This window comes from Lampetra fluviatilis, chromosome 5, assembly GCF_964198595.1.
Source record: "Lampetra fluviatilis chromosome 5, kcLamFluv1.1, whole genome shotgun sequence".
Classification (NCBI taxonomy): domain Eukaryota; kingdom Metazoa; phylum Chordata; class Hyperoartia; order Petromyzontiformes; family Petromyzontidae; genus Lampetra; species Lampetra fluviatilis.
The window spans coordinates 18,462,870-18,483,419 of NC_136279.1; the positions used below are offsets into that span (position 1 = coordinate 18,462,870).

At 57.1% G+C, this 20,550-nt stretch overlaps 1 protein-coding gene across 7 annotated transcripts in view; it reads right to left on the reverse strand.

The window, feature by feature from the left end:
- LOC144932708 (BAR/IMD domain-containing adapter protein 2-like) overlaps window positions 1-20,550 on the reverse strand; it is a 55,261-nt gene that overhangs the window by 10,765 nt on the left and 23,946 nt on the right. For 3 of the 7 annotated variants that reach the window (XM_078857068.1, XM_078857069.1, XM_078857067.1), the window contains exons 4-12: window positions 18,006-18,067; window positions 16,673-16,744; window positions 15,776-15,913; window positions 10,928-11,080; window positions 10,057-10,293; window positions 9,416-9,599; window positions 7,908-8,133; window positions 5,751-5,816; window positions 3,988-4,165 (exon numbers count right to left, since the gene is read on the reverse strand). In XM_078857068.1, coding sequence (XP_078713194.1) covers window positions 3,988-4,165; window positions 5,751-5,816; window positions 7,908-8,133; window positions 9,416-9,599; window positions 10,057-10,293; window positions 10,928-11,080; window positions 15,776-15,913; window positions 16,673-16,744; window positions 18,006-18,067 — 1,316 coding nt within the window. The remainder of the gene's footprint in view (window positions 1-3,987; window positions 4,166-5,750; window positions 5,817-7,907; window positions 8,134-9,415; window positions 9,600-10,056; window positions 10,294-10,927; window positions 11,081-15,775; window positions 15,914-16,672; window positions 16,745-18,005; window positions 18,068-20,550) is intronic. The other 4 variants (XM_078857071.1, XM_078857070.1, XM_078857065.1 and 1 more) reach the window with 2 other exon arrangements.

Below are 20,550 nucleotides of genomic sequence, written 5' to 3' on the forward strand. Positions count from 1 at the left end.
GTACGGGCACACGCGTACGGGCACACGTGTACACGCGTACACGCGTACGGGCACACGCGTACGGGCACACGCGTACGGGCACACGCGTACGGGCACACGCGTACGGGCACACGCGTACGGGCACACGGGCACACGCGTACGGGCACACCCGTACGGGCACACGTGTACACGCGTACGGGCACACGCGTACGGGCACACGCGTACGGGCACACCCGTACGGGCACACCCGTACGGGCACACCCGTACGGGCACACCCGTACGGGCACACCCGTACGGGCACACCCGTACGGGCACACCCGTACGGGCACACCCGTACGGGCACACCCGTACGGGCACACGTGTACACGCGTACGGGCACACGCGTACGGGCACACGCGTACGGGCACACGCGTACGGGCACACGCGTACGGGCACACGCGTACGGGCACACGCGTACGGGCACACGCGTACGGGCACACGCGTACGGGCACACGCGTACGGGCACACGCGTACGGGCACACGGGCACACGCGTACGGGCACACGCGTACGGGCACACGCGTACGGGCACACGCGTACACGCGTACGGGCACACGCGTACGGGCACACCCGTACGGGCACACGTGTACACGCGTACGGGCACACGCGTACGGGCACACGTGTACACGCGTACGGGCACACGCGTACACGCGTACGGGCACACCCGTACGGGCACACGTGTACACGCGTACGGGCACACGCGTACGGGCACACGGGCACACGCGTACGGGCACACGGGCACACGCGTACGGGCACACGGGCACACGCGTACGGGCACACGCGTACGGGCACACGCGTACGGGCACACGCGTACGGGCACACGCGTACGGGCACACGCGTACGGGCACACCCGTACGGGCACACCCGTACGGGCACACCCGTACGGGCACACCCGTACGGGCATACCCGTACGGGCACACCCGTACGGGCACACCCGTACGGGCACACCCGTACGGGCACACCCGTACGGGCACACGTGTACACGCGTACGGGCACACGCGTACGGGCACACGCGTACGGGCACACGCGAACACGCGTACGGGCACACGCGTACGGGCACACGCGTACGGGCACACGCGTACGGGCACACGTGTACGGGCACACGTGTACACGCGTACGGGCACACGCGTACGGGCACACGTGTACACGCGTACGGGCACACGCGTACGGGCACACGCGTACGGGCACACGCGTACGGGCACACGTGTACACGCGTACGGGCACACGTGTACACGTGTACACGCGTACACGCGTGTGCATGGGGATGTGTGCGTACGGACGTGTACGAGAATGGGTGTGCATGCAAGTGTGTGTGTGGAAAGTGAGGTTAGCGTGTATGTATGGCGCAGCGTGTGTGTGTGCATCGTGGGGTTAGTGTGTATGTATGGTGCAGCGTGTGTGTGCGTCGTGGGGTTAGTGTGTATGTATGGTGCAGCGTGTGTATCGTGGGGTTAGTGTGTATGTATGGTGCAGCGTGTGTGTGCGTCGTGGGGTTAGTGTGTATGTATGGTGCGGCGTGTGTGTGCGTCGTGGGGTTAGTGTGTATGTATGGTGCAGCGTGTGTGTGCGTCGTGGGGTTAGTGTGTATGTATGGTGCAGCGTGTGTGTGCGTCGTGGGGTTAGTGTGTATGTATGGTGCGGCGTGTGTGTGCGTCGTGGGGTTAGTGTGTATGTATGGTGCAGCGTGTGTGTGCGTCGTGGGGTTAGTGTGTATGTATGGTGCGGCGTGTGTGTGTATCGTGGGGTTAGTGTGTATGTATGGTGCAGCGTGTGTGTGCGTCGTGGGGTTAGTGTGTATGTATGGTGCAGCGTGTGTGTGCGTCGTGGGGTTAGTGTGTATGTATGGTGCGGCGTGTGTGTGCGTCGTGGGGTTAGTGTGTATGTATGGTGCAGCGTGTGTGTGCGTCGTGGGGTTAGTGTGTATGTATGGTGCAGCGTGTGTGTGCGTCGTGGGGTTAGTGTGTATGTATGGTGCAGCGTGTGTGTGCGTCGTGGGGTTAGTGTGTATGTATGGTGCAGCGTGTGTGTGCGTCGTGGGGTTAGTGTGTATGTATGGTGCAGCGTGTGTATCGTGGGGTTAGTGTGTATGTATGGTGCGGCGTGTGTGTGCGTCGTGGGGTTAGTGTGTATGTATGGTGCGGCGTGTGTGTGCGTCGTGGGGTTAGTGTGTATGTATGGTGCAGCGTGTGTGTGCGTCGTGGGGTTAGTGTGTATGAATGGCGCAGTGTGTGTGTGTGTATCGTGGGATTAGTGTGTATGTATGGTGCAGTGCGTGTGTGTGCATCATGGGGTTAGCGTGTATGTATGGCGCAGTGCGTGCGTGCGTCCACACGATTCCCAGCGAGGGCGTGGAGGGGAAGCGGGGACGGGGAGGCAGCACAAGCAGGAAGCAGTCACAACACGGAGACGTAAACAATCGACAAAACACAAACGGAACAAAGCACGGGCGGCTACCTTCAATTTTCGGCAGAAATAACCAGATCAAGGTCGCCCCGGGCTCCAGACACACCCAGCTCGCTTGCTCGCCCGCCCGCCCGCTCGCTTATCACTCACTCGCTTGCCCACCAACTCAACAATTCACTCGCTCATTCACCGAGTAACTCACTGGCCCGCCGATTTAGACCACCCCACTCTCCCATTCATGCCGCACCTACTCGCTTACTAAACCGCTACTCCACTACCTGCTCATTCACTCACCCGCTCGTGCGTTCATTTAAACACTAACTTAAACTTACCATCTACCCGATGGCTTGCACACCCACTCACCAAATCGTTTAACCACTCACTCGCTCGCTCACCCATGCGCTCAAGTTACTAAACCACTCAATTAATTAAATGACCCTTCTCATGCACTCGATCGCTCACTCAAAATGCATTCACCCACCCACTCAACCAATAAGATAGTGGCCGGGTGACTCAGGGGGCGCACAGTGGCCATAGGAACGACGACACCGGCACGGCTCAGATCCTGCGTTCAAACCAAGATTTCAGTCACCCTACGACTAACCTGGGTTCTCGACTGGAGAGTGTAGATGGGTCTCAACTTAGTGGCACAAAGACAAAGATGCCCCGTATAGCCTTAACAGGCTGTTGGGGAAAGTGCTGTTAACGAGCACCTATGAAGGCCGGCACGGCACACGAAGGGGTGGGTGGCCAGCACCACGCCCGGCCGCCTTTGTCTCCCCGGTGGTGATCTCAACACACCGCACCAGCATCTCAAGTCGACCTCGGAGAGGCCCAGTACTGGTTCAAGATAATCACCGGCGACCATGAGCGGGAATCGAACTCAGGTCGCCTTGATCCATAGCACAGCACGATAACCGATAAAGCCCTAACAGACTTTTGGGGCAAGTGCTGTTAGCGAGCACCTATGACGGCGGGCACGGCACACGAGGTGGTAGGTGGCCTTTGTCTCCCCAGTGGCGATGTTCACACACCGCATCAGGTACTCATTTGAGGCCGAGTTAACCAAGGGGAGGCCGGGGACCGGTGCGATAGTCATCACTGGGTGTTGGCTGTGAGCGGGCATCGAACTCGGGTCGCCGGTGCAGCGCGCAAACCTCGACAAGCGCCGTTAGCGAGGAACGCCATACACACACACACAAAGATAAAGACAAAGATCCCCCGTATAGCCTTAGCAGACTGTGGGGGCAAGTGCTGTTAGCGAGCACCTATGAAGGCCGGAACGGTACACGAGGGGGTGGGTGGCCAGCGCCACGCCCGACCGCCTTTGTCTCCCCAGTGGCGATGTTTACACACCGCACCGGGTACTCATTTCAGGCTGAGTCGACCTAGGGGAGGCCCAGGACCGGTTCAGATAATCGTCACTGGCGGTGTCGGCCGTGAGCGGGAATCGAACCCGGGTCGCCGGGTTCATAGCGCAGCGCGCTAACCGCTGCACTACCGCTCCCCACACACGCACACACGCACGTACGGACACACGCACACACGCACGCGAACGCAACTCCCACCTGCCCGTAGTCGGGAGTCGGGGGCTGGGAGATGTGCATGGGGGGCGGAGGGAGGGCGGCCCTCCCGTCCGGGTGCGAGTACACCGAGTCGTAGTCGGGGGGAGGCAGCACGATGCCCGCCCCACCCCCCTCCTTCTCCAGCAGATTCCCCATGCTCACGCTGCGCACCAGGCGAGAGCTGGGGGGCACGGGGGGTGTTGGGGGAGGCGGCGGGGGGGGGGGGGGGCATGCAAGGGGCACGGGCGGGGAGCATGCGGGGGGACGTGGGGGGGCGGGCGGCACGCGGGGTGGGAACGTGCGAGGGATGTTGGGGGGGCACAGGAGGCATGCGGGGGGATACGGGGGGGGGGGTCACGAGGGGGTTATTGTGGGGGGAGGGGAGGGCACGGCCAGCATGCAGGTGCAGGGGGGGGGGGCGCAAGGGAGCGATGTCAGCAGGGGGTGGGAGAGCAAGACGACCCCCTCCCCCCTCCTTCACCCAGGATCCACCCCCCGCTTCCCCTAAGCCCAAGGGGATCTCGCTCAGGGGGCCGATTCATAATGTTCACAACGGCCGTGTCGGACACACGCAGAGCCGGCCGGGCACTGCTGGGACCCGTGAGTCTCCACTGCTCGTGATGGCGATGAGCAGCAACAGCAGCAGCAGCACGAGAGCCGGTGGCTCGCTCGAGGAGAGGCTCGCGCCAACTTTTGGGCCGAGTTTGGCGAAATTCCAGCTCTCCGAGAATCTACACAATCGGCTTGACGGGCGCGCCGCGAACACGCTCAGCGCAGAGCGGCACAGGCGGCGCCGTCCACGACTCGGGGCGGACCGACCGGTCTCGCCGCAGTGCGGTCACCCGGTGAGTCACACCTTGCACCGCCGCGTGCCCTCATCGCACGAGGCGGTGTGCCCCGCTTAGCTGCGACGGTTCCGAACGGAGACCGGCTCGTGGAAGCCCGACGGAGGCCGCGCTCAACTTCCTTCTCCTCGGCTTCCCCCCCCCCCTCGACCACCCCAGCCATCCGTGCTGTCGACTTCCTGCCACCGTTCAAATCCAGGCTCAGGAGCCACCTCCTCTATTCTGCTTGTGACCTGACTGCCCCCTCTCTCATATACTCGACCAGAGACCCATGGTCTCGACCAGATACCTACGACTGTCTGCGTCTCTTCCCCACACTCGCATGAAGACCCACAGACGAGCATGGAGATCTACAAACGCCTGCCTGTGTCTCGCTCCCCCCTAGGGCAGCCGCGGCCATCTTGAGATGCGGTTGAATTCGGACGTGTAAATTTACGCTCGTTCAAATCGGTTACCGCTAAACCCGATGAAAAAAGAAACCGGTAAAAACCGGTCAAGCCACAGGCAGAAATGAAAATGTCTGACGGGACCAAATCCCCCCTTCGTGACCTCCCTCCAGCAATGGTGCCAGCGAGCGAGCGAGCGAGCGAGCAAGCGAGCAAGCAAGCGGTTGCGGGGCTGCGCCTGTGCCACGTTTCACTGAGAAACGAGGGCGCGTCGTCGCAAGCACACGGTGATGTTTGTACGCCCTCGCACGCACGTGTCTGTGTGTGCGCGCGCGCCAATGGCCCCCCCCCATTCGCCACCGAAATCCCAGCGGAATCGGTCACCGGATTCGGATCCGGACGCTCCGAGCTGGCGGCCGATTCTGACAACAGTCCAACGGTCGCCCGGCCGTCATCTATCGGCCGTCGTGCAGAGACCCACGCGGCGCCGCGTCCGGATATCGCTCCGCAGGCTCCAAGCCGCCCCCCCCCTCACCTCTGCTTGTCGTCGTCCGTGGAGCTCTCCATGGCGCGAGTGTACGAGTAGGGGAACCAGCCCTTCCTGCAGAGTCACGGGGGGAGGGGACACAGAGATGGGGGGGGGACACACACACGGGGAGAAACAGAGACACAGGGAAACAGAGAGACACGAGTGGACGGGGACACGGGGAGACGCAGAGAACAGAAACACGGGGAGACGCACGTTAGCAGCGGTGCTGGCCAACAACACACCAGGAGACGCTGCCCCACGCTGCATCTGTCACCGTCATGACTCACCAGCCCATCCCAAGCCACTCACCCAGATCTCCCCTGTCTACTGGGCCTCCCCCGAGGTCGACTCGGCCTTAAACGAGCAACTCGTGCGGTGCGTGGCACACCAACACTGGGGAGAACAACGGCGGCCAGGCCACAATGCTGCTGGCTTTCATCGGTGCGCGCTCGCTCACGGCACTTGCCCCAGCAGTCTGCAGAGGCTATACGGGTTAACTTTGTCTTTTGCACACGAGCCTGTGACGCGCATGTGTGTGTGTGTGCGTGTGGTGCTGTTTGTGAACGTTACTAGGGAGAGGGCGACCCTGAGATAAACCCACAACCACCGCGCCACTCGCACAGCCTCCAGCGCAAGGTGTGGCGCCTGTGTGTGTGTGTGTCTGTGTGTGTGTGTGTCTGTGTGTCTGTGTGTGTGTGTGTCTGTGTGTGTGTGTGTCTGTGTGTGTGTGTGTGTCTGTGTGTGTGTGTGTCTGTGTGTCTGTGTGTCTGTAGTGTAGTGGTTAGCGCGCTGCGCTATGAACCTGGCGACCCGGGTTCGATTCCCGCTCAAGGCCAACACCAGTGACGATTATCTGAACCGGTCCTGGACCTCCCCTAGGTCGACTCAGCCTTAAATGAGTACCTGGTGCGGTCTGTAAACATCGCCACTGGGGGGAGACAAAGGCGGTCGGGCGTGGTGCTGGCCACCCACCCCCTCGTGTACCGTTCCGGCCTTCATAGGTGCTCGCTAACAGCACTTGCCCCTACAGTCTGTTAAGGCTACACGGGGGATCTTTATCTTTGTGTCCGGGTACAGGTATGTGAACGTTTGTGTGTGCGTGCGTTTGTGCCTGTGAGCGGGGAGCAGTGGTGCAGCGGTTAGCGCGCTGCACTACGAACCCAGCGGCCAGAGTTCGATTCCCACTCGCGGCCAACGTCAACGACAAATACCTGCACCGGTACCGGGCCTCCGCTAGGTCGACTCGGCCTCAAATGAGTACCTAGTAACGAGCATAAACATCTCCACTAGAGGCACAAAAGTGGTTGGGCGCGGTCATTAATTGGTGCTGCTCACAAACAGCACTTGCCACGGACTGCCTTGATGAGGATACACGGGGGATTTTTGTCCTAATCTATCTCCAAACTTTGAAGAGCCCCCAACACACATTGCCCCCCACCCCCCCTAAACAATAATCTCATTGCCAAGCAATAAACCACGGTGGAGCCACAAAAAACCGATTGCAAAGCCACAGCCAACCCTGGCACAACAATTTGACGCAGATTACGGGTCCAAGCACAGACACGACGCTCATTACGGCCTGGCACTGATGGTTTTTGGGCACGTACTTCAGTTGCAACGCCAGCGTTCAGTTAGCGTTCGTTCATTCATTCATTTGGTGATTAAGAGGCCGTCAGGCCCGGCGACGCTGTCATTAGGCCGGCCGCTTGACTTAGAACGCGCGAGTTTCAAGTCCGGGTCAGGGTTCGGCTCGGCCCATTATCATCATCATCATAATAGTTATTCCACTAGGGCAGATAAATTAGGTAGAGCGGCCACTTTGTGCGTATGTGCGTGTACGTGCGTGTACGTGCGCGTACGTGCGTGTATGTGTGCGTGTATGTGTGCGTGTATGTGTACGTGCGTGTATGTGTACGTGCGTGCGTTGCGCTGCGATCCCGGCCTCCACGAGGTCGACTCAGCCTCAAAATGGGGACCTGGAGCGGAGTATAGTAAGCATCGCCACTGGGGGAGACAAAGGCGGCCGGGCGTGGCGTCGGCCACCCACCCCCTTCGTGTGTCGTGGCGGCCTTCATAGGTGCTACTCGCCGACAGCACTTGCCCCGACGGCCTGTCAAGGCTACACGGGGGAGCTTTGCGCGCGTGCGCGCGTGCGTCTCTCACTGCGCCGTGCGCTCGTTGACGCCGTAGTGCCAGCCGTCGCGCGCCGCGGGCACCAGCAGCGCGATGCCGTCGCCCGCTTGGAACGAGAGCAGCGACGCGTCGCCCCGGGAGTCGTGGGCGAAGGCCGCCACCACGCGCGGGCGCTGCCCCGGCGCCGCCGCCGTCACGCGGTTCAGCCCCGTCGACATCGACGTGGTGCGCGGGAACGGACCCGACGACGGGTCTGCTGGAGAGGGGGGGGCAGCAGGGAAGGGGGGGTAGAAGTGGGCAGGAATGGATACGTGGTTGGAAGAGGGATGTTTGAATGCGGGCATGAATGACTCAATGGAAGGGAGATGCAGGAATTAATTAATGGAGGGATAAATGAACGAACGTGAGGAGGGCGGGGGGAAAGAGGAGTGATGAATGAATAGAGGATGAATGAAATGAATGGAAGGAAAGAAGGGGGAGGAGAATTCAAGGAGGAGATGAAAGAATGGAGCGAGTCGAAAGAAAGAGGGGGCGAGTGAATTGGAGGCAGTGAGGAAGGAGTTAACAGGAGGGAGGGGTGCAAGCAACAAGTGAGATGGGCGTCAGTGGGGAAGGGAAGGATTCAGAGGGAGGGAGGGAAGGATTCAGAGGGAGGGAAGATATTTTAATGAGTCTTGAGTTACGAGGGCTCCACTCTGAGCTGATAATTAAACGCGTTATTGACACAGGCCGCAGGGAGGGGCTCAGAGCTGCTCTCCTTATTAATTTTTATTTGTGTGTATTTTTAAGCCGATTAGATGTAGCCACTTACACTCACAGCGCACCGACACACCAACCCACTCAACCACTCGCTTCACCCACCAACCCACTCAGTAACCCACAAACCCACCTCACTCACCACTTAGTAAACCTCCAACCTGCTCAGTAACCCAAGCACTCACCAACAACCAACCACATTGCCCACGGCACTTACCCACTCACAAATGCAGTCACGGAACCACTCACTCATTCAGGAACCAAAGCACTCGCCAAACAACCCACGCACCCACTCACTCACTCAGTCGCTCATACAACCACCCCAGTAAGAATTCACTCACTCACCAACCCACCCATTCACAATCTCACCCAAACTCACCCAAACTCACCACTCAACCACAGCACAGACGACAACTTTCATCTTCTTGGTTCTTTCGGTAAAGTCACGTAGAAGGAAAATAATAAAATAAGAAAACATAATAAAATAATTCTCACGACGTTTCGGCCACAACGCAAGCAGCCGTCTTCAGGTGGAGAACAGGTCTGTCAAGTAGACAGAGTCTATTTTATTATTTTCCTTCTACGTGACTTTACCGAAAAAACCAAGAAGATGAATCCCTGCAGTCACGAAAGCTTGAAAGCGAAAATTAAAGACAACTTTCATCTTCAGCAGAAGTAACCGCCTCAAGGTCAATCAAAGCTTCACAAATCCCACAGAGCTCGCTCGCTCGCTCAACCACCCCCTCTCCTCCCCCTCCTCCCCACTCCCCACCCCTCCTCACCAGTGGTGAGCACGCTGGGGCGCTCAGTAATGTTCTTGCGCGACGGGAGAGTGTTGGCGTAGAAGTCGGGCGGCGGTTTGCTGAGCGGCGAGCGGGGCTTTTGCTCCGTGCCGTAGAATCCACCGTCGCCGCCGAATGGCGCCGGACCGCCCGGCCCGTCCAGTTTCAGCGGCTCCAGCTTCATCTGATGCGGCACAGGCGGGAGGACGATGACTGTCGGGGCGAGTGGTGGTCACGAGCGGGAATCTAACTCGGGTCGCCGGGTTCGTCGCGCAGCGCGCTAACCACGACGCTTCCGTTCGACTACACTCACCTCACACTACACAACAACAACAGCCGCCGTTCGGCACTCCATGGCGCTTGTGCCAGGATAGGTGAACTTTTAGGCTGTCACGTGAAGTGTCGACGGCTCACTGATGGCAGGATGCCTTGCTCACCACGCACGCTCACCACCCTCTTACACCACACTCGCCCACCACCACGCACGCTCACCACCCTCTTACACCACACTCGCTCACCAACCTCGCTCACCACCCTCTTACACCACGCTCGCTCAGCACGCACGCTCACCACCCTCTTACACCACGCTCGCTCACCACCCTCTTACACCACGCACGCTCACCACGCACGCGCCTCCCCACCTCATGCTGCGATCGGCCGATGCCCTTGAGCGCCGCGAGCTCGGGGGGGATGTGCAGGGTGTTCTGCGTGGGCACGGGGTTGGAGATGTAGTCGTTGCCGCCGCCGCCGAGGCCGCCGGCGCGCAGGGCGCTGGCGTCCAGCGCGGAGACCGGCGCCAGCGCCGCGTCGGGGATCAGCATCACGTCGCTGCCAACCTCGAGCCACATCGGCAGCTTCTGCGAGATCAGATCGGACGCCTGCGCCGCGGGGAGACGGGAGGCACGGGGGCGGGGGGGAGACGGGGACACGGGGTACACGTTGGCACGGAGACACGTTGGCACGGAGACACGTGGACACAAGGGGATTAAGAGGCAAGGGGGGACGATGAGGTGGTATCAGCACAGGCACACCGTCACGATGTGCCTGTGCAGAAAGTTCTGGTGAGATGGAGAGAGTCATCGCGAGGAGAGGCACACCATGATGTGAAGGGGAGACGCACAGCAGTGAGTGCAAGGGAGTGTAGATACCATGTACCGTGCCGGTCTTCGTGAGGTGCTCGCGAACAGCACTCGCCCCAATAGTCTGTTAAGGCTATAGAAGGGGGAGATCTTTGTCTTTGCGTATGGATAAGGAAGTGGATGGCTGTGCGAATGAGTTAAGTCGGTGAGTGTGCAAATAACCGAATAGGTGAATCATTGAATGCATGTGGGGAAATCATTGAATTCAGCAGTGACCGAATGCTCAAATGACCGAGTGAAACAGGCGACCGAGTGAATAAACAAGTGAGTGAGCGGGCAAGCCAACACACGAGCGAGCGAGCGAGCGTGAGAACGAACGAAAGACCGAGCGAGCGTGAGAACGAACGAAAGACCGAACGAACCGAGCGGGCACCTTGCTGTGGTAGGTGCTGAGCGCTTGTGCCATGAGGCACTGGCGCTCGATGAAGTAGCAGTAGCGGCGCCGCTCCTCCAGCAGCACGGAGCGGTAGCCGTCCGCCACGAGGCTGTTGACCTCCTGCTGCTTTGCCGCCACCAGGTCCGCCACCTGCGCGCAAAGGCAAAGGTCGCCCCCCGCTTTGGTGCCATCGCTCGAAGTGGCGAAGGCTCGCTGCCCCGCAGGTCAACGGGACAGACCCAGGTGCCATGGGGGTTGACCGACTGAGATGGCTGGCGGATGCACCACCTCCGCTCCCCACCGTGCCAACTCGCTGCGTCTTAGCCGCCCAGCGTTTCGCTCGTTGCTGCGAGCGTCGCTCCTCCGCCCTCCGCCTTTGCTGAAAGCTAATTTCTTAATAACTGCCTTTTGTCTTTAGTTTGTTGTCACTCCCCCCCCCGCACCTCCGATTAGCACGGTTGGCTACGTACGATGCGAGAGAAGTTCAACATACATAGAACCACCCAGTAGCATCCTTCACGAGCCTCCTCCAAGGAGGCCAATCTTGACACCACCGGTAGCAGTCATTGGCAAGTCCCATCTCTTCTCTAGCCAGCGCCACGTTGGCACGAGAACGCACGCTTAGGCGTGCCCGCACGTCCACGTGCCTCCTCGTCTCGGCCCCGGGCACACAAAGGCTGGATTAGCGCGCCCCCATTGCCGGCGAGTAGGAGGCGGCGACGGCACCGCCGGGAAACATTTAGCGCTGGAAAGCGATCGGCGATTGCCGAGACAATAGAATGGCGACACAGCGCGCCCCACTGGCACGCCCCAGCCAGGAGCGGGGCGGGGGGGGAGTTCCTCCAGCGATACCAGATTAAACACGCTTGCTACGTGCCGGCATCGAGGATTACGAGTAAGAAATAAACGGATTAAAAGAAACAATTCAAAAGGAGAGTCCCGTCATTGTCGCGTACAGAGATGTATATCCGGAGTCACAGCCACGGACTGTTCAGGCAGCCTGCGGGCAACGTTTCTTAAACCGCCCCCCCCCTCCAACTACCTGCCCCCTCCCCCCCGCAGTGAAGTCAAACGGAGGTTGCCACGTGTGCGGTGCGGTAAAGCATGGGTTACTCAACCCCCCCCCACCCCGCCTCTTCCAAAACGTCAGGCCAGCATGGAAGAGTAGGCCAAAAATTCCCTCTAGGGAGGAGGAAGCTTCGCTAAAGCTTCGGCCTACCCGGGAGGCACCTTCCGCCACTGTGGCAAGACGTTAGCTACCTCGCTTGGTATATAGGTGCTCATGGGTTCGATCCCAACCCTGACACCTGCTGCTGTATATTTGGAGTTTGCGATGTCTCTCTCTCTCTCTCTCCCCGTGGTCGCGCGGATTTTTCTCCAGGTCCTCCAGTTTTTCCCTCCACATTTCGAATCAACGTCACGGCGTTCAAATTGTTTGGCTGCTATGAATTTCCACGTGATGAGAAGCCATTTCGTCGAGCTATCTTGTGTGGCCGGGTCGCTTCTGAAAAAGAGCGACGTAGCTCAGTGCGCCTTACCTGGGTAAAATAAAAAAAATTGTTCATAGTGGGGGGGGGGGGGGGTGAGAGCAAGCGTATTGCAGGGCTGCGCCTTTATCGTTAGCGCCGAGAGTGGAGGGTTCCACCCACGGATTCCCCCACCCCACGGATTCCCTGCCCATGAAGGAACGTTTGTTTTTCGCGGCGAGACAAACACTCGCTGCCCACATCATCGCTAGGGTCAAACAGCGAACCCCGAGTCATCGTCACCACCACCACCGTGAGCCCGTACGGGGGCGAATTCGTCACCTCCACACGGACAATAAAACTTCAGGGGGTCTGTCCGTACGGCCAAACAACACTTCACCACCGTCATTCAGAAAAACACACCCACGGTGTCTCAAGCACGGTCCCCCGTGCATAGGCACTTTGCAAAGGGTGGAACTCCAACACGGGTCACATGCCCTTGCCCTCCCCCTCCACTGTCCCTCACCCTCCATTCCCCCCTCCCCCTCCTTTGAACTGACAAAGGTGCAGCAGATTACCCAACTCACTTTGGGTTTCTACGGGGGGATTACAAGACTCGTTCGTTTCTGCACTTCTCGCCAATGTCAACCGTTGCTACTTGCATCAATCCATTAGGTTCAGTGTCCTTCATTGTAAAGCCTGCACGCATGGGGCTACAACAATACTAACCCTATTGTCGTGCTGTCAATGATGGCAGTGATTACGATGATTAATACCGAAAATGATGATGACAACGATTATGAAGATGATCAGTCTCATGGCGATGATGGTGACAATGATAATATAGCTGATGACAACGGTGATCAATGATTGGGGTTGATCAACATCCCTGTTCACAAGGAGTCTTCCGACTTGGTGAAGCTTACCTGGCTATAATAAAAGCCATTGCTATCGGATGACGATTATGACAACGGTTTCAAACGTGTGGCGGCCCTCGCACACCGATGATGTCTCATCGGGTGAAAGTGCTCCCCCTCTGAAGAACGACTGCCGTGGGTAAAAGGGCTGGTGGTAAAGACGCAGCCCCCGCAATTGCCTGGCTCTCGCCACTGCTGCTAGAAGGCCCTCCCACTGGAGCGAGCGCCCATAATGGGAAAAAAATTACTTCGGACATCCGCAGCTAGCGGCGCACCACCCTGTGCGCACGAGACGATGTCGCAGGACCGCGTGCGTGGCCACTTCAACCACTCCGGGTACACACCTTTAACGTCGTCATCGTCATTAAATCATCACGCAGACTCGGGCCATCCTCGCAGCGGCTTTTGGCTGGCCATCGAAACAAAGTCGGTCACCGCATCGCACGCGCTCAGATGTGCTTCTGCGGCCGTCTGGAACACTCCTTCATTTCGATAATGGGAATAATCGAGATTGAAAACTCACTTCTTTAGAACTGTTTTTGTGCTTAGTTTGTTGTCCTTCCCCCGCACCTCCGATCAGCGCGATTGGCTACGTACGGCGTGAAAGACTTTCAATGACATGCATGCATCATCATCATCATCATCATCTTCGCCGTGATCTATCCACTGCTGAATGAAGGCCTCAACCAGCCGTGGAATCTTGACTACTACTGCTACCGCTGCTGCTACTGTCCGTCTCCCTGCCAGCTCACAACCCACACGAGCAGCAGCAGCAGCAGCAGCAGCGTGAAGCCGTGGGCTGTGGAGGCTCGGGCCTGACACTCGATTAATAATTCAACTGAACTCGCCCCCAGCCTTCTTGCCCCCCCCCCCCGCCCGCTTCCCCCACACACTGCCCACCCCCCCCCACACACCCGCCCCGTACCCCTCCCTACCAGTCCCTCCCACACTGCCCATCGACCCAGCCCCTTTCAGTCGGGGGTAGACGAAACACGCCTTGTCGGACATCAACAGTGGTCGTCCTAATAAGTAAGGAGACACGAGTCGCGTCTAGGTTCGTTAACAATCTCAAAATCAATAAAAAGACAAATTTTTATTCCGCGGTCGATTACTTGGGCCCCTATAAACACGGCAGCCGCCTCCCCATCCTGACGCCCCGAAGGCGGGAAAGCCCCCCCCCCCCCAAACCCCCCCCCACCCCCCCTCCAAACCTCCCCCCCCCCCCAGCTACTAGTCACGAGGTTGCCGACTACACCAGATGACGTCGCAAAGCCCTGCCCGTCACCTCCCGTCCAGCGGCACACGTGGGAGGAGGAGAGACGTTTTCAAATAAATACAAATCTCCCAACTCTTCTCGTGTTATCCGATTATTTGGGTATTCGCAGCGATAATCAGTCCAGTCATACATCTCTATGTAAAAATCAGCTCAAGCCTCCGGTAAACCACGTGACTTGTGTGTGATCACGCCCACTCGGAATCGCTCTCCTCTCTTCCGCGCAAGCTCACGTCCACTCGCTCTCCCTTCCTCCTCTCTTCTACCTCTCGTCACCCCCCCCCCCCCCCCCATCATCCCCTACACCTCGGCCCAGTCATTCCTTCTCCCCCTCTTCATCCCGTTTCCTGCCCGGCACTCCTTCCTTCTTCCTGCTGCTGGTCTTGAGCCGCGCACTCTTTATCAGTCTTGGGCGCTACGGTGGCGAGATATTAACTCCCTCGCCTGGTATAGATGAGGTCGTGGGCTCGATCGTGACTCCGACACCACCAATGAATTTGGAGTTTGCGCGTCTCTCTCCGTGGTAGAGTGGATTTTTCTCTGGGTCCTCCCATTCTTCCCATCCACATTTAGAATCATCACGCGTTCAGGGTTTTTGGCTGCTGTGCATTGCCGCGCGATAAGTCGCTTTCGTTGAGCTATCATTTGTGATGACCGGGTCGCTTCTGAAAAAGAGCCACGCAGCTCAGCGAGGCCTTACCTGGTTCATACTCTTAGTTTTTTCGGTAAAGTCACGTAGGTAAAAAATTGAAATAAAAATTTATAAAAATTAAATAATAAAAATCACGACGTTTCGGAGGCAACACAAGTCTCCATCATCAGGTGGAGACTTGTGTTGCCTCCGAAACGTCGAGATTTTTATTATTTTATTTTTATAAATTTTTATTTCATTTTTTAACTACGTGACTTTACCGAAAAAACTAAGAGTATGAATCCTTGCAGTCACGAAAGCTTCAAATCTAGAACCTTACCTGGTTGGTAAAAAAGGAGACTCCTTACCCGGCATCCCTTCCCCATTCCTTTCTCTGTTTCCCATTCATAACATCCTTGACGCTGCTCCCCCTCCTTCCCATGGCCAGGCCACTCGCAAGAAGGTTTTATCAAATTTGGGGATTACAGCCCGCGGGGTGAGGGGTCAGGAAGGGGGTGGGGGGTCGTTTGCTCGCTGGCTCCTACGGCCCCCGCTCACCTGCGCCTCCTTCTCGTTGTACTTGCTCGGGTTCTTGGAGCCCTGGCTCTTCCTGCGCAGCTTCTTCAGCTCCGTCGTGTTCCTGTCGAGGACGTCACACTTGGCCTTGTGCTCCCCCTGGTACTTGCGCAGGGCCGACTGCAGGGCGAGAGGGAGCGGGTGAGGGGCGCGCCGGGTGGAAGAGCGACGAGTGGGCGAGCGTTGGAACGGATGGGCTAATGGTCGAGCGAGTGCGCGAGCGTATCAAAAGCTGGGTGAGCAATTAAGTGATCAACAGCGGGGAGATAACCAGGTGGATGAGCGAGTGAGTGGAGGTGGAGCGGTGGGGAACCCTGCACTACAAACCCATCGACGTGAGTTAGATTCCTGCTCACGGCCAACACCAGTGACGATTATCCGAATCGGTTCTGGGCCTCCCCGAGGTCGACTCAGCCTCACATGAGTACCTGGTGCGGTATGTAAACATCGCCACTGGGGAGACAAAGGTGGCCGAGCGTGGTGCTGGCCACTCACCGACTCTTGTGTCGTGCTCGCTAACAGCACTTGGCCCAACAGTCTGTTAAGGTGAAACGGGGATCTTTGTCTTTCGGCGAGTGAGTGGGTGGGCAAGGGAATGTATGCGTGAGCGCACGACTAACGGAAATATTGCGAGTGACCAGGCGAGCAGTTTGGGGAAACATTCGATTAGATGTGCGAGCGAGTGGCTGAAGGAAATAACTGGTGGGCGGGCGAGCGAGTCGGTGAGCGAGCACGTTGGTAAGTTGGCGATCAGGAGGGCGAGTGGGTGGGCGGGCAAACGGTGTGAGGGTGAGCTGGGAAGCCAAGTGAACGGCTGAATGGGTGAACATGCGAGCAGGTGGGTCACGAGGTAACGGGAGGTCGTAAGGGCATACTGACCGGCAAGAACTTGACGTCAGACTCGAGTTTCTGCTCCATGTCGGAGAGAATGTCTGTCCGGAATGACTTGAGCTGAACAGAACAAGCAGATCATCGTCACCAACACCATCGTCAACATTGTCAATGTCATCATCACCATAATCATGGTCATCGCCTTGTCATGGTCATCGTCCGATAGCAATGGTTTTTATTATAGCAAGGTAAGCTTCACCAAGTCCTAAGACTATTTGTGAACTGGGATGTTGATCAACCCCAATTATTGATCACCGTTGTCATCAGCTATATTATCATTGTCACCATCATCGCCATGAGACTGATCATCTTCACAATCGTTGTCATCATCATCATTATCGGTATTAATCATCGTAATCACTGCCATCATCTTAAATCAACTACTGACATAATCATCTCGATCACTGTCACAATCGGTCATCATTGACATTAACGCTGCTTGCTGTATATAAGTTGAACTTTCTTTCGCACCGTACGTAGCCAACCGTCGTGCGAATCGGAGGCGAGGGGAAAGTCCACAAAACTCAGCACATTGTCAACGTCCCATAACAAGGGGCGTCTAGACAGCCCAACTGGGGTCATACACTCAGGAGGAAGCAAACGGATCATTTCCTTTTCCCCTTTCGCCCAGGATCTCCCCAGGATCTCCCCAGGATTTTCTCAGGATCTCCCCAGGATTTTCCCAGGATCTCCCCAGGATTTTCACAAATCTCCCTAGGATTTTCCAGGATCTCCCCAGGATTTTCCCAGGATCTCCCCAGGATTTTCCCAGGATCTCCCCAGGATTTTCACAAATCTCCCCAGGATTTTCCCAGGATCTCCCCAGGATTTTCCCAGGATCTCCCCAGGATTTTCACAAATCTCCCTAGGATTTTCCAGGATCTCCCCAGGATTTTCCCAGGATCTCCCCAGGATTTTCCCAGGATCTCCCCAGGATTTTCCCAGGATCTCCCCAGGATTTTCCCAGGATCTCCCCAGGATCTCCCCAGGATCTTCCCAGGATCTCCCCAGGATTTTCACAAATCTCCCCCAGGATTTTCCCAGGATCTCCCCAGGATTTTCCCAGGATCTCCCCAGGATTTTCCCAGGATCTCCCCAGGATTTTCCCAGGATCTCCCCAGGATTTTCACAAATCGCCCTAGGATTTTCCCAGATCTCCCCCAGGATTTTCCCAGAATCTCCCCCAGGATTTTCCCAGATCTCCCCCAGGATTTTCCCAAATCTCCCCAGGATTTTCCCAGATCTCCCCAGGATTTTCCCAGAATCTTCCCCAGGATTTTCCCAGATCTCCCCAGGATTTTCCCAGATCTCTCTTTCTCACCGTTTCCTCCAACAAATGCAGGATCTGCTTGTGAGTCAATGCCATCTGTGTGATCGTGTCGCCTGCGAAGAAGAAATGGCAACACGGGGGGGGGGGGGGGGTTACAATCATCCCACAGCTACAGCTGCAGTTGCTCCACTCGCCACGGTTCTCGTGCCAGGCTAGGTGCACTCCGAGGCCATGTGGAGGCATCAAAGATTCGCTGGAAGGCGGTCAACGGACAGACCCAGGTGTTATTGCGTTGACCGACTGGCAAACACCACCACCACTCAACTCACAACTCACCAATGTCACTCGCAGCCAAATAACAACTCACATTTGTCAACAATATTGTAGCCTTCAAAAGGAAAACAATGAAGTTAACCAAGGCCCACTGAAGTATATTTTTTTTTTTTCAGAAGCAACCTGGCGACAAATGATAGCTCAATGAAGTGGCTTATTTTTCGATTTAAAGCTTTCGTGACTGCAGGGATTCATCTTCTTGGTTCTTTAGATAAAGTCACGTAGAAGGGAAGTAATAAAATAAAAAATAAAACATAACAAAATAATTCTCACGACGTTTCGGCCACAACGCAAGCAGCCGTCCTCAGGTGAAAACCACGACTGTCGAGGCGACAGCGTCTGAGGTTTCATTCACCTGAGGACGGCTGCTTGCGCTGTGGCCGAAACGTCGTGAGAATTATTTTATTACGTTTTATTTTTTATTATTTTATTACTTCCCTTCTACGTGACTTTACTGAAAGAACCAAGAAGAAGTGGCTTATTGTGCGAAAATTTATAGCAGCCAAATACTTCGTGTGTGTGTCTGTGGTGGAGGGGGAGTGGTAGTGTCGCGGTTAGTGCGCTGCGCTACAAGCCCAACAATCAGAGTTCGATTTCACAAAAACTCCAAATATGAAGCAGCAGGTGTCGGGGTCGAACCCGCGACTTCCTGTATACCAGGCGAGGTAGTTAACGCCTCGCCACCGCGGTGAGATCATACATAATAAGCGACGTTTTCGCAATGGGCATCCTACATTGCGCAATATTTAGGCGAATAGACTGTTGAGGCAGCTGCTATTCTGAGCTACTTATATAAAACCGGAGAGACAATGGACACGCAAACACAAAGATGCCCCCCCCCAGCCTCCCGGACAATACCGGACACGTGGTGTTAGCGTGCATCCCTTGAATGCCAGCACGGTCGACACCCACAACACCACAACGACCACCGCCATTCCCCACTAAGTGGTGATGATGTCACACACCTCGCCTCCCCCCACTGTGCTTGCCAAAGGCCTGGTGCACTTTAGGGCTCAGGTGAAGCGTGGCAGGCTCTCTCTGCTGACAGGAGGTCACGGGTCACAGACCCAGGTGCCATGGGTTTGACCGACTAAGATGGCTGGCAGACGCACCACCTGTGACCGCCCCCCCCCTCCGCCCCGCCGTGCCAACTTTCAGTGCGATCCGCCCCGACGACGCTCCGCTCGCTGTTGTGAAAATAAACAGACTTCCACACACACATTGCACTCGAACACATGAACAAAGACCCCCCCCCCCCCACCGTGTAGCCTCAACAGACTGTTGGGGCAAGTGCTGCAAGCGAGTAGCGGCACCTATGAAGGTCGGCACGGCACACGAGGGGGTGGGTGACCAGCACCCCCCCCGGCCGCCTTTGTCTCCCCGTGTTTTAACCCGCGTGTGTAGCGCAGCGATCAGCGCGCTGTGCTACGAACCAGGTGACCCGAGTTCAAATGACAACTCACGATCAACATCAGTGGCGAATATATCAACCCGTTCTGGATCTACCCCTGTGACACCTCAGCCTCAAATGAGGACCTGGTGCATTGTGGGACGAAAAAAAACAGCAGCACTGGGGAGACAAAGGCTGTCGAGGGCATGGCACTGCTCGCTAGCAGCACTTTCCCCAACAGTCTATTGAGGCTATACGGGGGATCTTTGTCTTGGTGTGTGTGCAGACAGTGTGAGCTCGTGTCACTGCAATGACAACTTGTGTGAGCCTCATTTCAGAATTCCGCCGGCTCTTGTGAATTCCCATCAGTTGGTTTTCGCTCGGCGATGTTTCAGAGCATCAGAGCCACTGCGGGGGCAATGGCTGTCTCCTACACAGCTCCCGCATCACACACACACACGCACATCTCAACAATGATTATCCACGTGTGTGTAAAACCATGCATAGCTGTGCGTGTGTGCGCGCGGTATATTGGGTAACGCAACTACGCAAGTCCCACCCACACAGGTTCCATGCCTGGCCCTAGTGATGCACTCCCCATTCCCAGTGGCACATGGTATCCAAACCTGGCTCGGGCCTACTGTAGGTCAACTCGGCCATAAATCCGTACCCGATGTGGTGTGCGTGGACATGAACACCGGGAGACATCGCCAGACTTTCGGGGCACTTGCACTTGCCCCAAAATTATGTTTAGGCTATACGGGGGGTCTTTGTCTTTGTCTTGCGAGGGGGGGGTGTGTATTGGGTCACGCGTTGAGCAACGGGACGCTCACCGAATGAAAGTCACGAAACTCTCTCCCGTGCAAACGAGCG